This window comes from Schistosoma haematobium, chromosome 1 (genome assembly GCF_000699445.3).
Source record: "Schistosoma haematobium chromosome 1, whole genome shotgun sequence".
Classification (NCBI taxonomy): Eukaryota; Metazoa; Platyhelminthes; class Trematoda; order Strigeidida; family Schistosomatidae; genus Schistosoma; species Schistosoma haematobium.
The window spans coordinates 70,700,240-70,719,827 of NC_067196.1; the positions used below are offsets into that span (position 1 = coordinate 70,700,240).

Below are 19,588 nucleotides of genomic sequence, written 5' to 3' on the forward strand. Positions count from 1 at the left end.
CTATTAAAACTTATATCACTAATATGATCTTATCATTCACTTTAATGGTGGTTAATCAATAAATTCGTACTATTTTACCCATACTTATGAGAGAGAGAGAAAAAAAACCTATCTTTATCACTATCACATCAGATGAATCGATACAATAAAATATAACTGATACATACTGTTATAGAGTTTTAGAATTAAAGAGAATTGTTCGCTTCACAATACTTGATATTTTGTAGTGAAACATTCAATTTTAATAATTTTTTCTATGCGGTAGTTTACTTAAGTTAGGCCAACTAAGTATATATGTTCATTTGCTAAGCCACTACTTAGTAATTAAAATAGTTTTTAACTATCTTGTTGTAAACGCAATCTTTGTGTCACCGTTTTGAGTTTTGAAATCCAGATGATATCACTAGTCTTCCACAAAAACAATTGTATTTTTTTCTTTCCTTCTGGACCTTTTTTGTTAACAGTTTACGAACAAAATATAAGTCTATGATTATTGTTCACCGATTTATTGCATGGAGTCAATTCATATGTCGGTGGTAACTATTCGAACATGAAGATTAATATTTAATCACTATGATGAAATTTTCTCATATTCATTAAAAAGTTATTGGCTTCTATCAACTTAGTTTTCCAAAACTTAAAAAAAAGTGCTTATTGATTACAGTCCTACTTGTACTCTAGTTATATGATGGTTTTCTTAAAATGTTAACATGGTACTACATATATCTTACTTATTTAAATACAACTTGACCTGATTATTTCTTTGCTTAATTGTCAGTCATAAAAACTGATAATCATTTAGGTTTTCTATCTTTAACTCATTACTAACCACTTGTAGTTATTTCTATTCTTTACTCTATATTCTAAGTATAAGTAATAAATTTTAAAATGATACGTAATATTTAATCAGTTATTCAAGCGTGTAATTAAAAACTGTAGTAGTAGAAAATGTTTACAAACATTGATATTTCGATGACGTTAGGTTGAATTAGAAAATTTTTATTGGTGAAATAATTATATTTTATTGAACGATTTGGTATAACTGACTCAATTGAACAATAGTAGGAAATCAAAACCATTGAATTCTGACTGATTACTTGAATTGTATCATGGTGATCAAGATACCAGGAGGTTCGTGTTTTTTGTTCGTGTTGAAATTTTGAGTGCTCACTGTTAAAAAGTTAATGTAATTTAAGGACTAGAATATATTCAGGTTAATATTTTTCATAAGATAATGAAATTAATAATTGATGTTAATGAAGAATCATCATTTCAGCATAAAAAGGATCTATCTAAAAGTATTGCATCTATGATCAGTGATAGGAAAATGATTGCTTACTTTTTACTGTTAAATTATTTAAATACAGAATTTTTGAGAAGAAATAAAGAAGTTTCATATCAATTTTAAATTCATTACGTATTTGATATAGTCTTATGTTATTGATGCTTTGTAATTCTGCATTATAGATAAATGGAGAGAAAAAATAGCTTTGATAGAGATATGCACTTACTAATCACATATCCCCTGATCCTTTCATACATTTAAATTAAGCAAGAATAACAAGATTATCGAAAAAAATCACGATTTCATTATATTTCATAGTTTTATATCGGCTGCGAATGGCCGACTTATATTACTAGTTACATCATTTATATTACTAGAATCAAAGTTTTATACAACTTAGCCAATGACTTTTAGTTAGAAAGTCACAGTGAAAAACATAAGTAACAACATATTTAACATAACAGTCAAGTTTCATAACAGTGGAATTATTTTTCTATGTCAAAGATAAAGCGATTGAGTTAATAGCAAACCTTATAACAACATAATTTTACTATGGTAACGAGAGATTACCCACACTTCCACTTTATATCCAGAGGTCAAACCGTAATTCCACTGACATTGACTCATGACGTTAAATTACAATGTTATTCTTATACTAACTGGGTGATTTAACTAACACCCATTTTTTACAAACTTTTATTATTATTTGTGACATCACCCACTTCTTTACACAACTTCATGTACAACTATTAATCAGTCTTAATGATTATGTTAAATATGTTGTTACTTATGTTTTTCTCTATGACATTTCTAACTAAACGTTATTGATTAAGGTGTGTAAAATTGTATTTCTAGTATTATAACTAATGTAACCAATAGTATAACTAGCTCATTTACAGCTGATATGAAACTTTGAAATTTACTAATCACTTTAAAATTCCATTATAATGTAAGTGAATGTTAAATCGGTTAAAGCGGGAATGAATTGAAGATCAATAATTCTGGGAATCATTGATATTCATTTTACTATTTACGATGTATATAACACAGAATTTATGTTTGAACTCATGAGTTACCAAACATTTCACTTTTCAAAGGTTACTTATCCTTATTTCTTTCGGTCACTTCCTTGAGATTCAATCTGTTCGAGTTTCATGTATATCTTTGGAATGTTGGAAATTTAAACATTATTTTGTGCAAAATAGCTTTTATTAAATAAATTATGATTATAATAAATCCATTCTACCTACCGTATTTGATTTATGAATTCATAAGGTTGAATTAAACATATTGGTTGAATAGCAGCACCAATCAAGCCAAATTGATCATTTGAATAAATTGTTTTAAATAAAAGATTAATAATGAATGATTACTTAATTTCATTTTTCAATACATATATCATTAGTACTCGTTGTATTCGTGTAATAAATAATGCTAATTACTATATTAGGTGAACATTAAACATTTTTTCAATATAGTAAGCTTGAAACGTTTCACAAAATGAATAAACTACTGCCGTTTTTCACGTATGCCTTTAGCTATTTGAACTAAATTTGTATTGAGAATGAAGCTCATATTTACCAATATTAGGTTTTATATGATATTCAGATTTCTACATGTTTAACAATATTACTAGCCTAATCGACTTATATGGACTGTAGTGCCACGCGTATATAGCCTCTACTAGGCAAGTCCTACTCACTGCCTTCTCGTGACGGGGGTGTTGTTTACGAAATTGAGAGGACGAAAAGTGAATGTCCAGCGCTTTAACCGGATTCCAAACCAATGGTGAACATGAGCTCCAGTATCCTACAGGAACAAATGGTGTATGAACCAATTGTTGGTCACCGGATACCATGGGACTGCATCTCCTCACGATGCTCCACTGCCTTGTGGATCAGACCTTCAGGTCGAAGGTTTGGGTAGTGGCCTCCTAAGAAAACCACCTGTTTCAGTTTGGGCACCCGAGCGGTATCACAGCCCTCACACATATCGAATGAGATTTGTGTGGTGCATATGTATTTGTTGCCTCCTTGTACCAATATCTGTGTGTTAAATAAATAATAAATAAAACATTAAAATAGTATACACTATTAAAAAGAATAATGAGTTATGTAAGCTCTTAGTTAGGACATTAATTCAATGAATAAACAAAAAACATTTACAAATCCATCGTATAACTTTATTTCTTTTCTAAAATAAGATTCTTATATGATTGTGGTTTTATCAAAACTATCTTTTGATTAACATGAAACAAATATAAACAGTATAACAGTTTATTATATATATAATTATATAGTTGCTACATTCCAATGAGTAGAATACTTGTATTTCTGACATTTCGTGACTTAATATAAGCCACTTCTTCACAGTAAATAAATAACTGAATTCAATTAATACAAGTTTAGATAGTACAAAGAAAACAATATAGAAACAGTTTTATCTATTGAATTCATCAACTAATTGAATTATTATCATATTGATCATGAAAAATATTACACGTAAGCACAGGATAACACTTATTTCTCAATTATTATTATTCTTTTTCGTTTTATAATAACCACACATTCTGTCCAGTTTAATTAGTCATCCCTTTTCAGTATATTGATATTAGTCGAAATATATGTTTACATATATACTGTCTCAATTGTTGTTTACTTTTTAATTTGTTGCTTTACCTTTGCCGAAATATTAGGTAGAATTATATTTCTTCTTAGTATAAAATCTAGTTGAATTATAGTTTTGCCAATGCTGCCCCTACTGTTGATGATGTTATTTGTATATTCTAATTTGAAGAGTCATTTATGTGTTTGCTTATTTATTAAGTATCAATCACAGCTTGATATATATATATATATATATATATATATATATATATAGGAGTGTTGAAAATTCAGAAAAACTAGTAGATTCATTGCTTTCCTTTTTTCTTCCTCTCTTCCTGGTGCGCAATAGGTTCACGTGAATGCTTCACTCTGTAAAAATTCGTCAATGTGTAGGTGTGCTCGCAGAAACCTTGATAAATAAACAAATAAATATAAACACATACGTGTATTATACTCTCTTCTTCATTTGAATTGTCCTCGATTCTCTTTTTTACTACACATTCTTTACTTACAATAATAATATTAGTAATTATTGTTATATTAAGTTTGATTTTTATTTCTGTTATGCAGCAATTATACGTTTCTTTTGGTTTTCCTTCATATGCTGATCGTCACTGGATTGTTCATCCGTTTACAGTTTTCTTCTTTTATTTTTCTCATATTTTAGGAAAATGTTTATCGGTGGCCTCAGTCCTACTACAACATCTGGTAAGTTGAGTCTTCCTACAACTAATACCGGATATCTATTATGTATGTGTTTGTATTTATTTGTGATGTAAAATTATCTAGTTCTCCTCTTCTCCATTTTCCCTTTATTTGTTAAACCAAAATTTTGTCGTGGTTTTCACTTTTTTTTACCGTTATTGTCATTGTTAAAGGAATCCTATCGACAACCAATGCTTCCTTGCTTTTCATATCTTATATTCTTTCCTATGTATGTTCATATTCTCATCAGCATAATGTCGTAACAAACCAAGGTAAATAAAAAAAACCTACATACGTTTGTTGCAAAGTAATCTGTTTTTAAATATATGGGTCTACACTGTAGTTTTCTTTAAACCTTAGATGTGAATCTTACATAGGCTGCAAAAAAGGGTAGGATGTAGCCAAAATATTGGTAATGAAATCAGTATTCTGATGAATTTAAGTCAATTCTGACATGAAGGATCCAATAATCGTAATAACTGGAAGCAAATATATAGCTTGGAAAAAACAATTTTAATCTCTAGATTTCAAATTAATGACAATTTTTAATCCATCACTCAATATGTGAATATAAGACCACTTTTCTGTATGAATTCATAATGCGGTGTGTGCTACTTATATTGACATAAGTAGTATACGATGTTATCCCTGAATAGAAGGTCTGGCAGCAGAGAGACAAGAGGATCAAACAGTAAAGAATCGAAACAGAATGTAATTTCTATGAAAATACGAGAACAATCAGGTCTGAGTCATTTTGAGACAATTGGTGGACATTTTGCAAATTAGGCATTTACTTTGTGATTGTTAGATTTTATTAACAAGTCCTGTAATTTTGTGTTAATTACATTCGATTGTCCCCACTAGTGTTCATGTTCACTACAATAACAACTGAAAAGTGATAAATGTTGATCTGGGAATTATTCATCCCCTATAGAAGAATTACACTGATTCATCCTCAGAGTTAAGAGAACGAATATCTCGCAAATATGAACAAGAATAAAATGCTTTTATAAGTTCATAAATAAAATAATTATAGCTGTACATTTTGAAAATATACTTTTACTTAACATACATGTAAAAACATCACATTGATAATGGTAATCCATCAGCATAATCTATTGTGTAGATTAATCTTGAACTGTTTTAGGTTACTTAGTGCAATTTCGATCTCATTGGTTCAGCTTCATTCATTCTTTATCTTCGTTCAAATCTTGAGTTAAATGTCATTCATAATTCATCTATTCTATTTGTTTCATTTGAGCCATACATTTTAAGAGTTCACTTCGATTGCCGCTGAATCTAAGTGATCCTCTTTACTTTTCATCCTATTTGTTTTATTTGTTGCCTTACAAATGTAAGATAGAACAGCTTGAACCGATACAAATTCGTCCAAGGATCTACATTTGTATTGATTAATCAACTGATTGAAAGAAGAGTTTCAAATAGCAAACTTCTACATTATTTTTCTATTGGTTTTATGAAAACTGGTAGAATAAAGAGTTTTAGTCTTTTACTTATGCTAAATCCCACCGCAGTAACTGAAATTGTAGTTATCTATTTGCAGTTACCTGACAAAGTATTATTTCTCTAAGAAAAACTAAAAAAAATAATTGTTTTACGCGATAACCATTTTGACTTTCAGGGATACTCAGTCACGATTATTCTTACTTTTATATGGTTAATATGTTTTATGAATTTTCTTTTCTGTAAGTAAAGAATATTGAACATGGTTTTATGAAACGTTTGTACAAATGTCATAATAAGCACTTAATAAGCAATCACCACTTAATAATAATATTAGTAATAATATCTTATGTGATTTTGATAGCCGATCGATCACTTTCTATGAAGAAATGAATATTAGGAGATTTACCAATAAATAATAAGATACATACAATGAACTATTATGATCATTAGTATTATTGCAGAAAGTACCAAATTACTGTAAAATCTGATTAGCTATGATAAAGACGAACAAGTTGGAATGAGTAATATTGATTGACTTTTATAATAATAACAATATTTTAGGATTTTTATGGTGATTGTTAAATATTCGTAGTTTACATCATTGACTGGTTTTAGTTAAGCTAACGCTAAAAATCAGGATGCATTAGACACCTGTTTCACTCTAGTATAGGACACTTCAGTAATAAACAACCACAACATGACTAAGGATCGAACCCATCAACTTTAGTAATAATAATCTTCATTTTTGTTTTCTTGCTTTGATATTTTTAATCACTATTATTGTAGTTTAGTAGCAGTTACTTGGTTGTTATTATTGACTTTATTATCTTGTTTATAGTGTCGTGAGGTGCAAAATATTGTTCATACTCAGGATTTTGCTTCTCTTAACGGGAACATATAAGGATATGGAAATTATTTAGTAGTTGAAATTGATATAAACATGTATTCATGAGATTGTAATTTGCACCATAAATGTCCACTCCTAAGCTTCATTAAAGGTATGGTCATGAAATTAGCTTTTTCACTCAGAGATTAGAGATTCTACCCTTTTCTGATGGTCGATCTGAACCAAAAAAATGACACAGTTCTATTTTACGATGCTGAGCTGGTGTATAATCTCTGAACGTTTTACAGCGGAATAATTAAAATACAAACTTATTATGTATCTGTCAACTTTAAAAAGATTTTATGCTCCCCTCTAACACTGAAGTTAAAATGATTAAAATCGTCAATTATTTAAATTTCTGCTTGGGATCGTATACATCTTGACAGACGTTTAAAAGAAACACTTGGTAACCGGTTCTACAGATGTCCACGAGGAAATATTAAGTTACATATCAGGAATATCTATAAAAATCCAAAAAGCACGTCTTTTTTAATCACTTGGAAGTAATCCATGCTAATTTGTAATGTTGAGTAGTATTTTAACATTCGAAATTATTTCTTAATAAAAAAACTTATTTTGATCCTTAATGAATTCGAGTGATCATTTAATTACTTTTAACAACTATTTATGAACTATAACTTACCATTAAAAATGTTTTACAGTTGAATTTTTCAAAATTCCATATTTACTTCTCTGCTTACTAGTGACTTCAAGAGGCACTTCCTGAGGTTCTAATGAGAAGCCATGACCAGTAGAGTTCAACCAGGTCTGTTGTGAGATAATAACTGACTGATGACAATGGTGTATGTGTCACTCAATTTCATGGATTAGTTGAAGTTAGACGTTAACACTATTGGATGCCGGCTCGCTCAGTGGTCTAGTGGTTAGACGCTCGCGCGCGAGACTGGTTGGTTCTGGGTTCGAATCCCGCGAAGCGGGATCGTGGATGGGCACTGCTGGGGAGTTCCACAATAGGACGAAATGGCCGTCCAGTGCTTTGAAGTTTTCCACGGTGGTCTAGCTTCAATTGACTCGTGATTTCAACTATTGAAATTACTAAAATCTCCACAAAACCCCCTCCGATAATAAAACAATAATCAACAATTTTCCCATCATTTACTGCTTAGTAAGATGACTAATATTGGAAAATAAAACTATATCTGTCTAATAATCTTTCATCTTATTTATTTTGTTTGGTAACTCTAAAACTGTCTGTTAAATGTCAAAAGTTCATCATTATCACTATCATGGTGATTTCGTTGTTGTTGATGAAGATAATTTGTTTATTCAAAGACATTCAAAGATTTATTGGACATTCTATACTATATATGAATATATTACTTCTAATTATACAATTAAAAAGAAAACATACAAGAAATCAAAAGTGGGTAGTAAAATTTATCTTAATTTTACTAAAGACTTTTGCTGGTGTTGGGCTTACTTAATTGAAAAACTTAACTGAGAAATTTTAATTGTCATTCTGTACAACATCTTCAGCATTAATTTATTTGAAGTAGGCTTTGATGATGTCATTTATAATGATAACTATGAAAGCCTTACAGCTAGACTTTTTAACTCAGTGACCGTAAATGCATTGATATTCTTAAACATGATTTTATTTAAATATTCATTATTTCAAATATCTCATGACACTTAATAACGTAATTCTTTGGTAGAATCTTTAATGATACATTTGAACACTAAGTATACTTTTAATCAACAATACACATTTTTTTTAATTATTTTACTTTGTAGAGGGTTTACGGGACTATTTTCAAAAATATGGTGAGCTTAGGGAATATATGATTATGCGTGATCCTCTTACAAAAAGATCAAGGTAAAATACAGTGTAAAATATATTTATATCTTGCTTATTTGAATATTTATCCCTATACTTATCATGCATTTATGATTATATTACTAATAGTGTATCTTTGCAGTCTTCAGGTTCCCAAATAGATCAGTGAAAATGATCAGGAATGAATATACAGTAACCATATCTCAAAATCTGTTATAGCATTATATTTTATTACGATCACAAGTCGATCTCAGTTAGATAGCCATTGAAAACCAACAAACTTTGAAATATGACTTTTCAACCATTTCCCTATTTAGGTAAATTTGAGCTATATAAAACATAACTTTTTTTCAAACTAATTTTAAGTAACAGTTTTCGTAACACAGAATGAAATAGAAACAAATTTTCAAAAGAGGAAACATGAATTCTATTGATTAATCATAAAAATAACCTTTTTAAGTAAAACTATGAATAGTGATTCACTAATTTATTTATTTGATCTTCATTTCTTTTCTTATAGAGGTTTTGGATTTATTACATTTTCTGATCCAGTATGTGTGGAAAAAGTCCTTGAAACAGCTCCACATATTTTGGACTATAAAAAGGTATTCTTTAACGTTTCTGATCAGATTTTTTTGTCATTATAATAATTTGAGTGAGATAAATTATTATAACGTTTTATGTTGTTCATTCTTAAGACAATGGATTTGTAAACGGTTTCAGTCACTTGAAGACCAGATGTAAATATTGCAGCAGAGTATACCAGTTTCCATCCATCTTAAATTAGCATAAAATTTATGTACAGTAGACATCATTTTCATCAAACCCTAGGTAATTGAGTATTATTTTGATCATAACTGACTGAAATAAATAGATCTACGTTAACTTACGTTAACTTGCTCACGATATCTTGTTGTGAACTACATACTCTAATCACTGTAAATATGATCATAAATATTTGCATGACGTGTTTAATGATGTTTGTTTGACAAACTGAATTAAGTCAGGTGCTCTTGTTTGATAAATAATATTCTCCATGGTTCAATAGATAAACAATTACCATTGACGAGATTCCTGATATTGAAATTGTAAGTATTAGTAATCTTGGAACATTTGTAACCAGTTATTTAATGCTTTTTGATTTGAAAGCCTTTCACATGATTCTCTTTCTAATTTATACTATCTTTAGGTTAGATATGTGTCTTATGAGTCAATTATGTCATAAATTTGTAGTAAACTTTCTACTGCATTTCCAGAAATCCTAATATACTACTTTATTATTGTTATAACCACATTTTATAAGTGTCTATGTTGAAAAATGTTTCTGAATAAACTTTATACATAAATTAATTAACTGAGTAGTATTTGAATACGTTGGGATTAAAGATGATGTGATTGGATGTAACATTGTTATTCACAAACCTCCTACTCATAGAGACTGTGGAATATATAGGTGAACAATTGATTTAAAATGAAATTGAAACTATTGTTCCTATTATTGTCGTGAAAGAGTTATTACTCAAATGCACCATGAAGTTCAAATACTAGTCTTTCAATATGATAGGGATCTTGAAACAATTAATTAATTGTTTATAGAAAATGTAAGCAAATATCAAATACTATTGAATTGATCCAAGCACCTAATTAACTTGCATAATTCAGATTTTCTCCTTGTCTTTTAAAGTTTCTCTTCAATAAATATAATATCTGACTAATGGTTTATTCTCCTTTTAAACATAGTTAATTAAGAAGAATTATTATTCAATGCACTATGTATATCATAAATTTTCTAATATAATAAACTATCCAAACCATAAACTATGAAAAATATTTTTATTACTAAACTATTTAATTGTATTTTTTTACATTTATTTTTGATTAATTTCTGTTTGTTGCTAAGGTAAAAAAAAACGTAATTTGTTTATAATTTTAAATAAATAAAGTCTATACTCTATGGATAACTGTAAAATGGTATTACATTTCTGTCATATTAAGATGTATTACAGATTTATATTCATATATATATTGACAAAATATGTGAATAATATAAACAAACAGAGTAGATTTTAGTTAAGTTACACTTTTTTTTCTTGTTATGATTTAGACGTAAGGATAAGATTTTGTATTTAGGTATTCATACATAAATATTGATTATATAAGAGATTACTTCCTTGTGCATTATATTTTTCTTTTAAATTCTTTTATTCTAATTACTTTGATTAATTATTTTAGTCAACATAATACTCAGTCAGTTAGTCAGTAACAACGTAGAACCTCGTACGTACATCAGTTCGAGTTGCCACACCACATTAGCACAGAGATGCAGTTGTCGATTCAAATACCGTATTGGTAGAGGTAGTAAAACTATAAGCAGTAATCGGAAACATTCGTGTTTGAAGATGTTATTCAATGAGTATAATATAGTGAAATAAATTTAGAAGGAAACTAAGGGACATGAAGAATTCAGAAGATTAGAATTTGGGAGAACACAAAGAGTGTACGCACCTGTGCCATTGCAAACGATTTTGAACCATGTCATTCAAGGTCTCTAACCATCGGTTGCTATCGTCTCATGGATCCCAACCAGGTAGTCTACACCTACCAACATGACTCAGTCCACTTGTTAGTGACTTCATGGATTTGTGTCATGCTTTGGTCTGGCCGCCCCTAGCTTTCTTCCAACCTACTCCTACACCATAAAGCATTGCACGTCGGGGCAGTCGGTCGTTGGGCATACGTAACACGTGTCCCAGCCATCTCAACTGACGAAGTTTCATTACTTCATGATGCTGCTAAATACTGTTGTAATATATTTATCGTGAAATTCTGGAATGTGAAAAAATATATATATATATTAATCAAGTGATGAATAAACAGGTCTCATTAAAAAAGACTATGTTGATAAATAAAGTGTAGAGTTTATATGGTTCAAAGGAATATGAACTAAGATTTATTACTATTCGGGTTTCGTGAGAATAGTATCTTCTGTCCTAAATTAACTAATACTCTTTATATCACTTAAGATGGATTCTCTTAGTATTGTGGTTAATAATATTACCGGTGAGATATTTAGCCAGCCTATAAACTCTTGAAGGATTGTAATATATACATTACGTAAAATGGTATACAATCGTGATTTATTTTCATTCATTTAAATATTTTTGAATTATTATCTGAAATTTTAGATTGATCCAAAACTTGCTGTTCCTCGTAAATCTGGTCAAAATACAAAAGTGAGTTAAAATTTCTATCTTAAATATTAATTATTGGTATAATTTTAGTTTTAATCTGCTTGCTTTTCGAGTATTTATACATTTTTTGATTGAGATAATGAACTGATTGATGTTAGACTACCATTGGAAGCCTGGGAGCACTGGACGGCTGTTTCGTCCTATTGTGGGACTCCTTGGAAGTGCACACCCACAATCCCGCTCGTGGGATTCGAACCCAGGACCAATCAGTCTCGCGCGTGAACTGCTCATGATCTCAAACAAAAAGTTAATGGTTTCCACAATCCTATACTTATAATCATAATGTGATCACTAGTGACTAGTTTTGTGAGGGTGTTCTCGGAGTTCTAGTGAGAAGCCGTCACCAGTGGAGCTAATCCGTTTCGGGTAGAGACAGGTATTTACATCAGCACAATGAAAAATAGTTGCGAGATTTCGCGGATTGTTTGATGTTAAACACTAACACCATTGGATGCCGGCTGGCTCAGTGGTCCAGTAGGTTAAGCGTTCGCGCATGAGACTGAAAGCCCTGGGTTCGAATCCCGCGAGTGGGACCGTGAACACGCACTGCTGAGGAGTCCCGCAATAGGACGAAACGGCCATCCAGTGTTCCCAGGTTTTCAATGGTGGTCTAACATCAATCGGTTCATGATCCCAATCAAAAAATTAATAATCTCCACAACCACTATACTGATATTTGTATATTATTTATTACTGGTTTTTTCATTAGCTTATACTTACTTTCATATGCATATGATTTTATATTTGACAATAAATAAAAACTTATCATTATAATATTCAATGATTGTTTCTTGTTTATTTTTACTGGAAAAATATAGAATAAGCTTAATACGATACATATTCGTGATAGTAGACAACCAAATTATTACCTTATTATCATTATTCAAATATAATTGTGTATCTGTTAATTTATTTAATTTGTATGTCCTTTAAGTGATAGATAATTTATGTGTACTAAATCATCATTTATTTGTCAAAAGGTAAACTATAAACGAAGTGCTGTTTTGTTTTTTCTTTACTTTTAATATTAGAACAATATAAATGGGAAAAAATTAACTCTGTTTTTATGATTAGTAAAACTTAAACTAGATAATTATTGTTAAAAAAAACAAAATGCAAAACAGTAATGGTCATTCACTTAATGTTATTTATTCTTATCAGATTTCATCTGAGTCTTGAAATTATTCTGAAGTACTAAATTAACCTATGAATAAATCATATGTAAATTGTATAGGAGTTCTGTCTATCTTATATTCTTAAATACTTGTACATATATTTGCACTGAAAAATAAATGATACAGGTTATCTATCTAATTGAGATCATGGATGGATCAGTGTTAGACAACTATTGAAAACCTAGAAGCATCGGACGACTGTTTTGTTCTAGTATAGGACTCCCTAGCAGTGGGCATCCACGATCTCTCACGCAGAATTCGAACCCAATACGTTTGGTCTTGCACACAAACATCTAACCTATGGACCACTGAGCTAATGTACAACAATGTTAATGTTTAACTTCAATCAATCCATAATATTGCGTGGCCGTCTTCTTGGGCTTGAATCCCGCGCGTGGGATCGTGGATGCGAATTGCTGACCAGTCCTACACTAAGACGAAACGGCCGTCCAGTGTTTTCAAGTTTTCAATGATTTCCTAATATTGATTGATTCATGATCTTAATAGAAACTTAACAATCTCTACAACCATATACTGTTAATTATCTGTTTAAGTCAAATTATATCGTGAAAAGTCTAACCACATGTTCTTTATTGATAGCAATTGAAAGTCTTGACTGTTTGTTCAATATTCATCAGCATTAATGAACTAATTTATGGTAAAGCTATGTACCTCATAAATTGCCTAACTTTTACTTGTTCATTTCTCACTTAATATAGAAAGAAGTAAATCTTTATTTGAACAATACTTTTTTCCAATATACGAATACCTTTAGTTTCATGTAATGAAAAACAGTTTTTTTCTTATCACAAGTTAAAAATATGATTTCCACCAGTTATTAAATTCTAACAATGAACATTACAACAACAAGGAGGTTTTTAGTTTTAGGAAATTTTTCGCTACACTTAACTATTCTATATAGAACATAATTTTAGTGTTAAGTGAATTGATTTAACTACAGTCCAGTGAATTTCTTCGTTCTCATTACGAGTTTAACTTAAATATTTGTCAGCCAAAATTCCATGACATCCTATTACCAGGATTAGTTACTGCTTCAGAAAATTATTAAATACTGTGCAGTAATTTACAGGCATGACCATTCACTTCAAACGCCAACAATAAAGTACTGAGCGGTCACACAGCAATTCGATCAATAGGATTTACTTACCACTAAGATTTACGCACGACATTAGTTGGTACCAAGTTATTTGTGTAACTGCTTTTGGTAATAGAATCATTTTCCGATCCAATGGTAATTGTAGCATTGATTCAATGAATATAATTTTAACATTGGAAATGAATTGTTGTTTTGAGTCTGATATTATTTTTATACAAACACAAGAATGACATTCGCGACATTTCCTGTAAATAACTTTAGCTGGAAAAAACCAAGTAAATGTTGTAAATCTGTACAGAGATTTCGTCAAACACGAACTCATCAGGACTTCCAAGACAAGTGATGTGGTTGATGCGATTAACTACTTTACTCCTTACCATTATTTTAATAGTTGACTCAGTCCAGTATTTCTGTAAGGGGAAACGTACCTCAAAAATGTTTGCTTTGTTCCTCAAAGGGATCAGAAAGCTCTGCATCTTTCCAGCACTCACCAAACCGAACTAAATCATCTGGGTATTCTTTGTTAACAAACAAACAAGAGACCAATCCTTAGAAAGTTAACTGACAAGATCTTTAATAGTTGGGGCAATAGATCGTTATGTGAAATCCTGACTTTATTTTCGTATAGTTTTAATCAGACCATATGGAACGTATTGGGAATAGAACAGGTTTTACGTAAAGAATCACTCAACATTACAATATAAATGGTGTTCAAAATGTTAACCTTCAAAATCTAATTCTATAGTTGAATTTGTAAATTATCACATTTATATTTGATGATAATTGTTCCTACTTATTGTTTCGAAGGTACTTAATTTACTAAACTAGTTATTTCCCAACAAATTCACGTAAATACATGTTTGTTTCATACTGACATATTTTACCGATCACTAATTCGTTACTTATACTAATTATTGACTATTATGTAAATGCTATCTAACTATAACATTCACTTAGTTCTAATAAATATGTTGTGAAATTCACCTGTGGATAACCTAATTTTACGTTATAATGTATTTTACATTATGCACAAACTACCATAAAGTAAATGAATTACCGTGGGTAAGTTGAAATGTTATTGAAAAAAGAGTTCAAAAAGATAATTTAATTAAATTTTCAGAAAAGGAATTATATAGTTACACTGTATGCCGTAGTGCACCTGATAGCAAAAACAATAAATTAAGTAACTGTATAGACAATAGAGGTTTAATAACCGAAACACTCAACTACGAATCTCAAGGTTACGTATTCAAACCTTATACTAACTACTTGATTTTGAATGGTCACACTAAACTTCAGATAAACACTAAGTTTCTAAACCGAGACCAAAATGCGTTACACGAATCGTTCACAAATATCAGTATATGATACTCGCCTTCAAAACCCTAAACTTGACCTATATTGTATTTAGAAAGTAATGTTTTAGTGTTAATTCGATAGGCTTCAATTTAAAGTCTTACTGTGAACTAATGCCAACTAGAGAATCAGCCAACACCAGAGATCATGAGATATTTGATTCATCCTAACTTAATAATCCAACACTGAAAATGTATGAAGGTGGAGATGCTGACAGAAACATAATTATCAGAAGGGGCTTTGTGGAGATTTTGTAGTTGAATTCATAAGTCATTTGAAGCTGGAACACCATGGAAAACCTGAAAACACTGGATGACCGTTTCATCTTAGTATGGAACTCCTCAACAGTGCGTATCCACGACCTCACCCCTCGAGATTTGAACCCAGAACTTATCAGTTTTGCGCGCGAACGCTTAACCTAACATAATTCATTGTTCTTCCTCTAATATTCTTTTATATATATAAACTATCTCATAAAAGGACTAGAACGCAACCTATCTGGATAGTTACAATGAACATTAACGTAGTAATAATAATATAATCTGATTACAATCGGAATAATATTAGTTTTTAACTAATCTTCATATCTTCTCAAGTTTATATTGGTCATCTATTGTCATTTCATAATTTCAAATTTAGACAATTACAATGTATACAGGATGATACTCTTTAAATTTATTCAAATTACATAACCCCATCTATCAGTCAAATATTTACATGTTGTATTTATGCTCAATTGAAACAAACATCCAATCATCTTTCATTTAGAAAAAAGAAGTAAAGAATAACAATGAATAAGTAGTTTGAATCTATTTTATAAATCTGAACACCACCACCACCAACAGCAGCAACAACAACAAAAACTCATCAAATATTTTGATGATTCAAATCATCTTTATTATTTGTTTAAGTTAATTTAGCACGAATCAAAAAGTCATTCTCTCGTCAATATTTTGTTTTCTTATGATAATTAATTTTGACATATCAATTGAATAAACTATTAATTACTATGGTAACTTGGTGACCCTAGATAAACAATATGTAATAAATTAGTTATTAACTCACACTTTATAATGGTGAAACGTTTGTTGTGTTTTTTTTTTCTTTGTTTCGTTTTGTTGCATTTTTTTTTCTTTTCATTTCGATTGACATTTCTGCTTTTATCTAAAGTTTTATGATAAGTTCAATCATTTCATTCATTGGTTAAATTGGTGATTGTCGTAAAAGTAACAAATTTTTTTTATTTATAAAAAAAAACAATGTCAATGTTTTGTCTAGCTATATGTGAGATGTTGTTTTGTTTTGTTTTTAATAACAAAATATAAGATAATGTGACTAAAGAAATCCCAGTTTATGATGGACAGAAAAAACAGATAATGGTAGAATATAAAAATAAATAAATATTGTCAATGAATGAAATGGCGCCATTTGTTAGTGTTTTAAGATGTAATTCATTCGAAAAAGAATGACTATATTGTATTTAAAATAAAAAAAGGAAATTCTTTGAATGTTATTTAGAAAAGAATAGACAAACGAGTAATATTCACTGAGGAACACAACTTTCACAATTGAAAACTTAATGTAAAATATTTGAGTGGTTGAAATAGAAATAAAGAAGTGGAAGTTGTTTTACTCAGTTGTTTTGAGCTATAATTGATCGAATCATCTACCTTTGTTTAACGATGCTCCTAGTGGTCCATAGTTTCATTCTCTTAAATGCTTAACAGTATGGATGTGGAAGTTAGTTGTTTAAACTCTAAACAATTGAATCTTAGGTGATCTGTATAAAATAGACTATAAGTTAAACATTAATTAATCATGTACAATGATCTGTAAGAAGCCACTAGGCTCTATATCTTTCAGACATCAGAAGTTCTAGAGGTATCAACTAAAAGAAACAGGTTTTTGACTAACAATTATCCGAATTATAAAGTAATGTCACGTATCTATTTGTTTTCATAATTTCACTATGTAAAATTTAATAATGTTTATTCCTGAACACTTGAACTATGAATTTGCCACTAATCCCATTTTTTGTTTACGAATTTCTTATATCAGAACTTTTTCTTGAATTACGTAATTTATAATCGAATATTATTCCTAATGTATATGATTACCCTTATTGATTTTATTTACTGATTTCATAATATCACTTGACATTCATTGAGAAACTAAAACAAAAAAATAAACAAACTATATTTCACACTATTCATATCAACATTTGCTAATATTGACATATTAACGTCATTTATCCGATTACAATTATATTTAGCATTCAAAGAGTTTTAAGCATTTTACATTATTCATACGTAGTTGATAGTAACCGGAACATATAATTACGTAATGATACAATCAGTAGTTCGTTACTTTTTTTTAAAAAAATTTATTTATACCTTAAGTAAAGTTTTAGTATTATATAAGTTATTCTGCCGAAATATTTATAATACTTTAAAAAACATTCTTCATTAAATATATAGTTACACTTCATTATAACAGTACTGTGACATTTACAAATAGATTAACAATTAAACTATTTCTAGTAATTTAAACGATAAATCTTGTCAGTTGTGTACAACATATATATATATATATATATATATATATGTCAGTCAGTCAGTCAGCTACAACGTAGGACCAGGCACATATGTGCATCGGTCCAGGTTGCCATACCGCATCAGCACAACAAGATGAACACCTGATTCATAGCAGTGGTTAGGTCAAAGGTGGTAATATATAAGAGAAAGATTGCATATAGAGATATAGTACAAGAAGAAAGAATTGGTTCGTAGAAAGAAAGATATGAAGTGATTTTAATCTCTTAGTTTAAGGGAAGACAGGGAGTGTATACACCGACGCCATTGTGATCGATTCTGAGCCATGTCACCAAGAGTCTCCAACCATTGGTTACGATAGCCACATGGGCCCCAACCAAGTAGTCTGCATCTACCAACATGGCTCAGACTAGAAGTTAGTGTCTTCAAGCACTGATGCCACGTTCTGGTTTGGCCGCCCCTAACTTTCTTCCAACCATCTCCAATACCGGATAGCATTGCACGTCGTGGTATATATATATATTACCCAGTATTCTATTTTCAATATATGCTCCTCCCACAGCTAGTTTATAATTATGTATGTTGACAAAGTAACTATTTCCACTAAAATTTTTAATTAGAAGGATTTATTGGAAGAGATGTGTTTACTAGATATTATGCTTAGAAACTGATTGAATATATTCCAATTTAAGTAAACAAAAAGACGTGAATAAAGACATATTGTTATCATGAAACTTTGAAATTCATGATTTGTATGTAAAAAAAAGAAAAGAAAAAAAGGAAACGTGTATTTATTTTGAACTTAGTTATTCCATTTAATCAAAATCACTTAGAGAAATATAATAACGTGGTGATTCTTCACTCATAAACTGAAAGTTATGTAAAGTGAACTTTGATGAATTGTAGTGATTTGAAAGTGAATTCAGAGATAATAAAGACAAAAAAAGCAAAGACGAAAAGAAATCCTGAAATAAATGATAATTTGCTATTGATGGAGTTTTGTTTTCTGAGCTGGATGGTTTGGTTGTGGAGCTTTCGTCGTTCTTCTGAACGATAGCATCAGCACAAACTTCAGACAGATAATTTACTAATACATCTTTGGGCATATTATTTTGATTTCTAATATTCTTAGTGAATTTTTTTCATTATGTCTTTATTGATGTATCTCTCTCAACGCTCACTATGATAGATATGGGTATTTAAACAAAAACAACTGGTAATAGAATAGATTCTGTTAGTTTTGTTACTCAGGTTAATATTGCGTATTAAACAGTTCAATTTTATTAAGTTTTCATTCCCTTTTGTTTTCTCTTGGTATCATTTCTTTCTTGTTATATGTAGTGAATATTGTTTTAACTTAAGCCTATACTTAAGTATCTCTTTAATTTAT

At 29.8% G+C, this 19,588-nt stretch overlaps 1 protein-coding gene across 2 annotated transcripts in view; it reads left to right on the forward strand.

Annotated features, from left to right (window-relative positions):
• The window catches only part of MSI2_1 (RNA-binding protein Musashi 2), a 68,799-nt gene that overhangs the window by 15,645 nt on the left and 33,566 nt on the right, over positions 1-19,588 (forward strand). For both annotated transcript variants that reach the window (XM_051209573.1, XM_051209572.1), the window contains exons 2-5: positions 4,559-4,599; positions 8,705-8,786; positions 9,268-9,352; positions 11,933-11,980. In XM_051209573.1, coding sequence (XP_051075029.1) covers positions 4,559-4,599; positions 8,705-8,786; positions 9,268-9,352; positions 11,933-11,980 — 256 coding nt within the window. The remainder of the gene's footprint in view (positions 1-4,558; positions 4,600-8,704; positions 8,787-9,267; positions 9,353-11,932; positions 11,981-19,588) is intronic.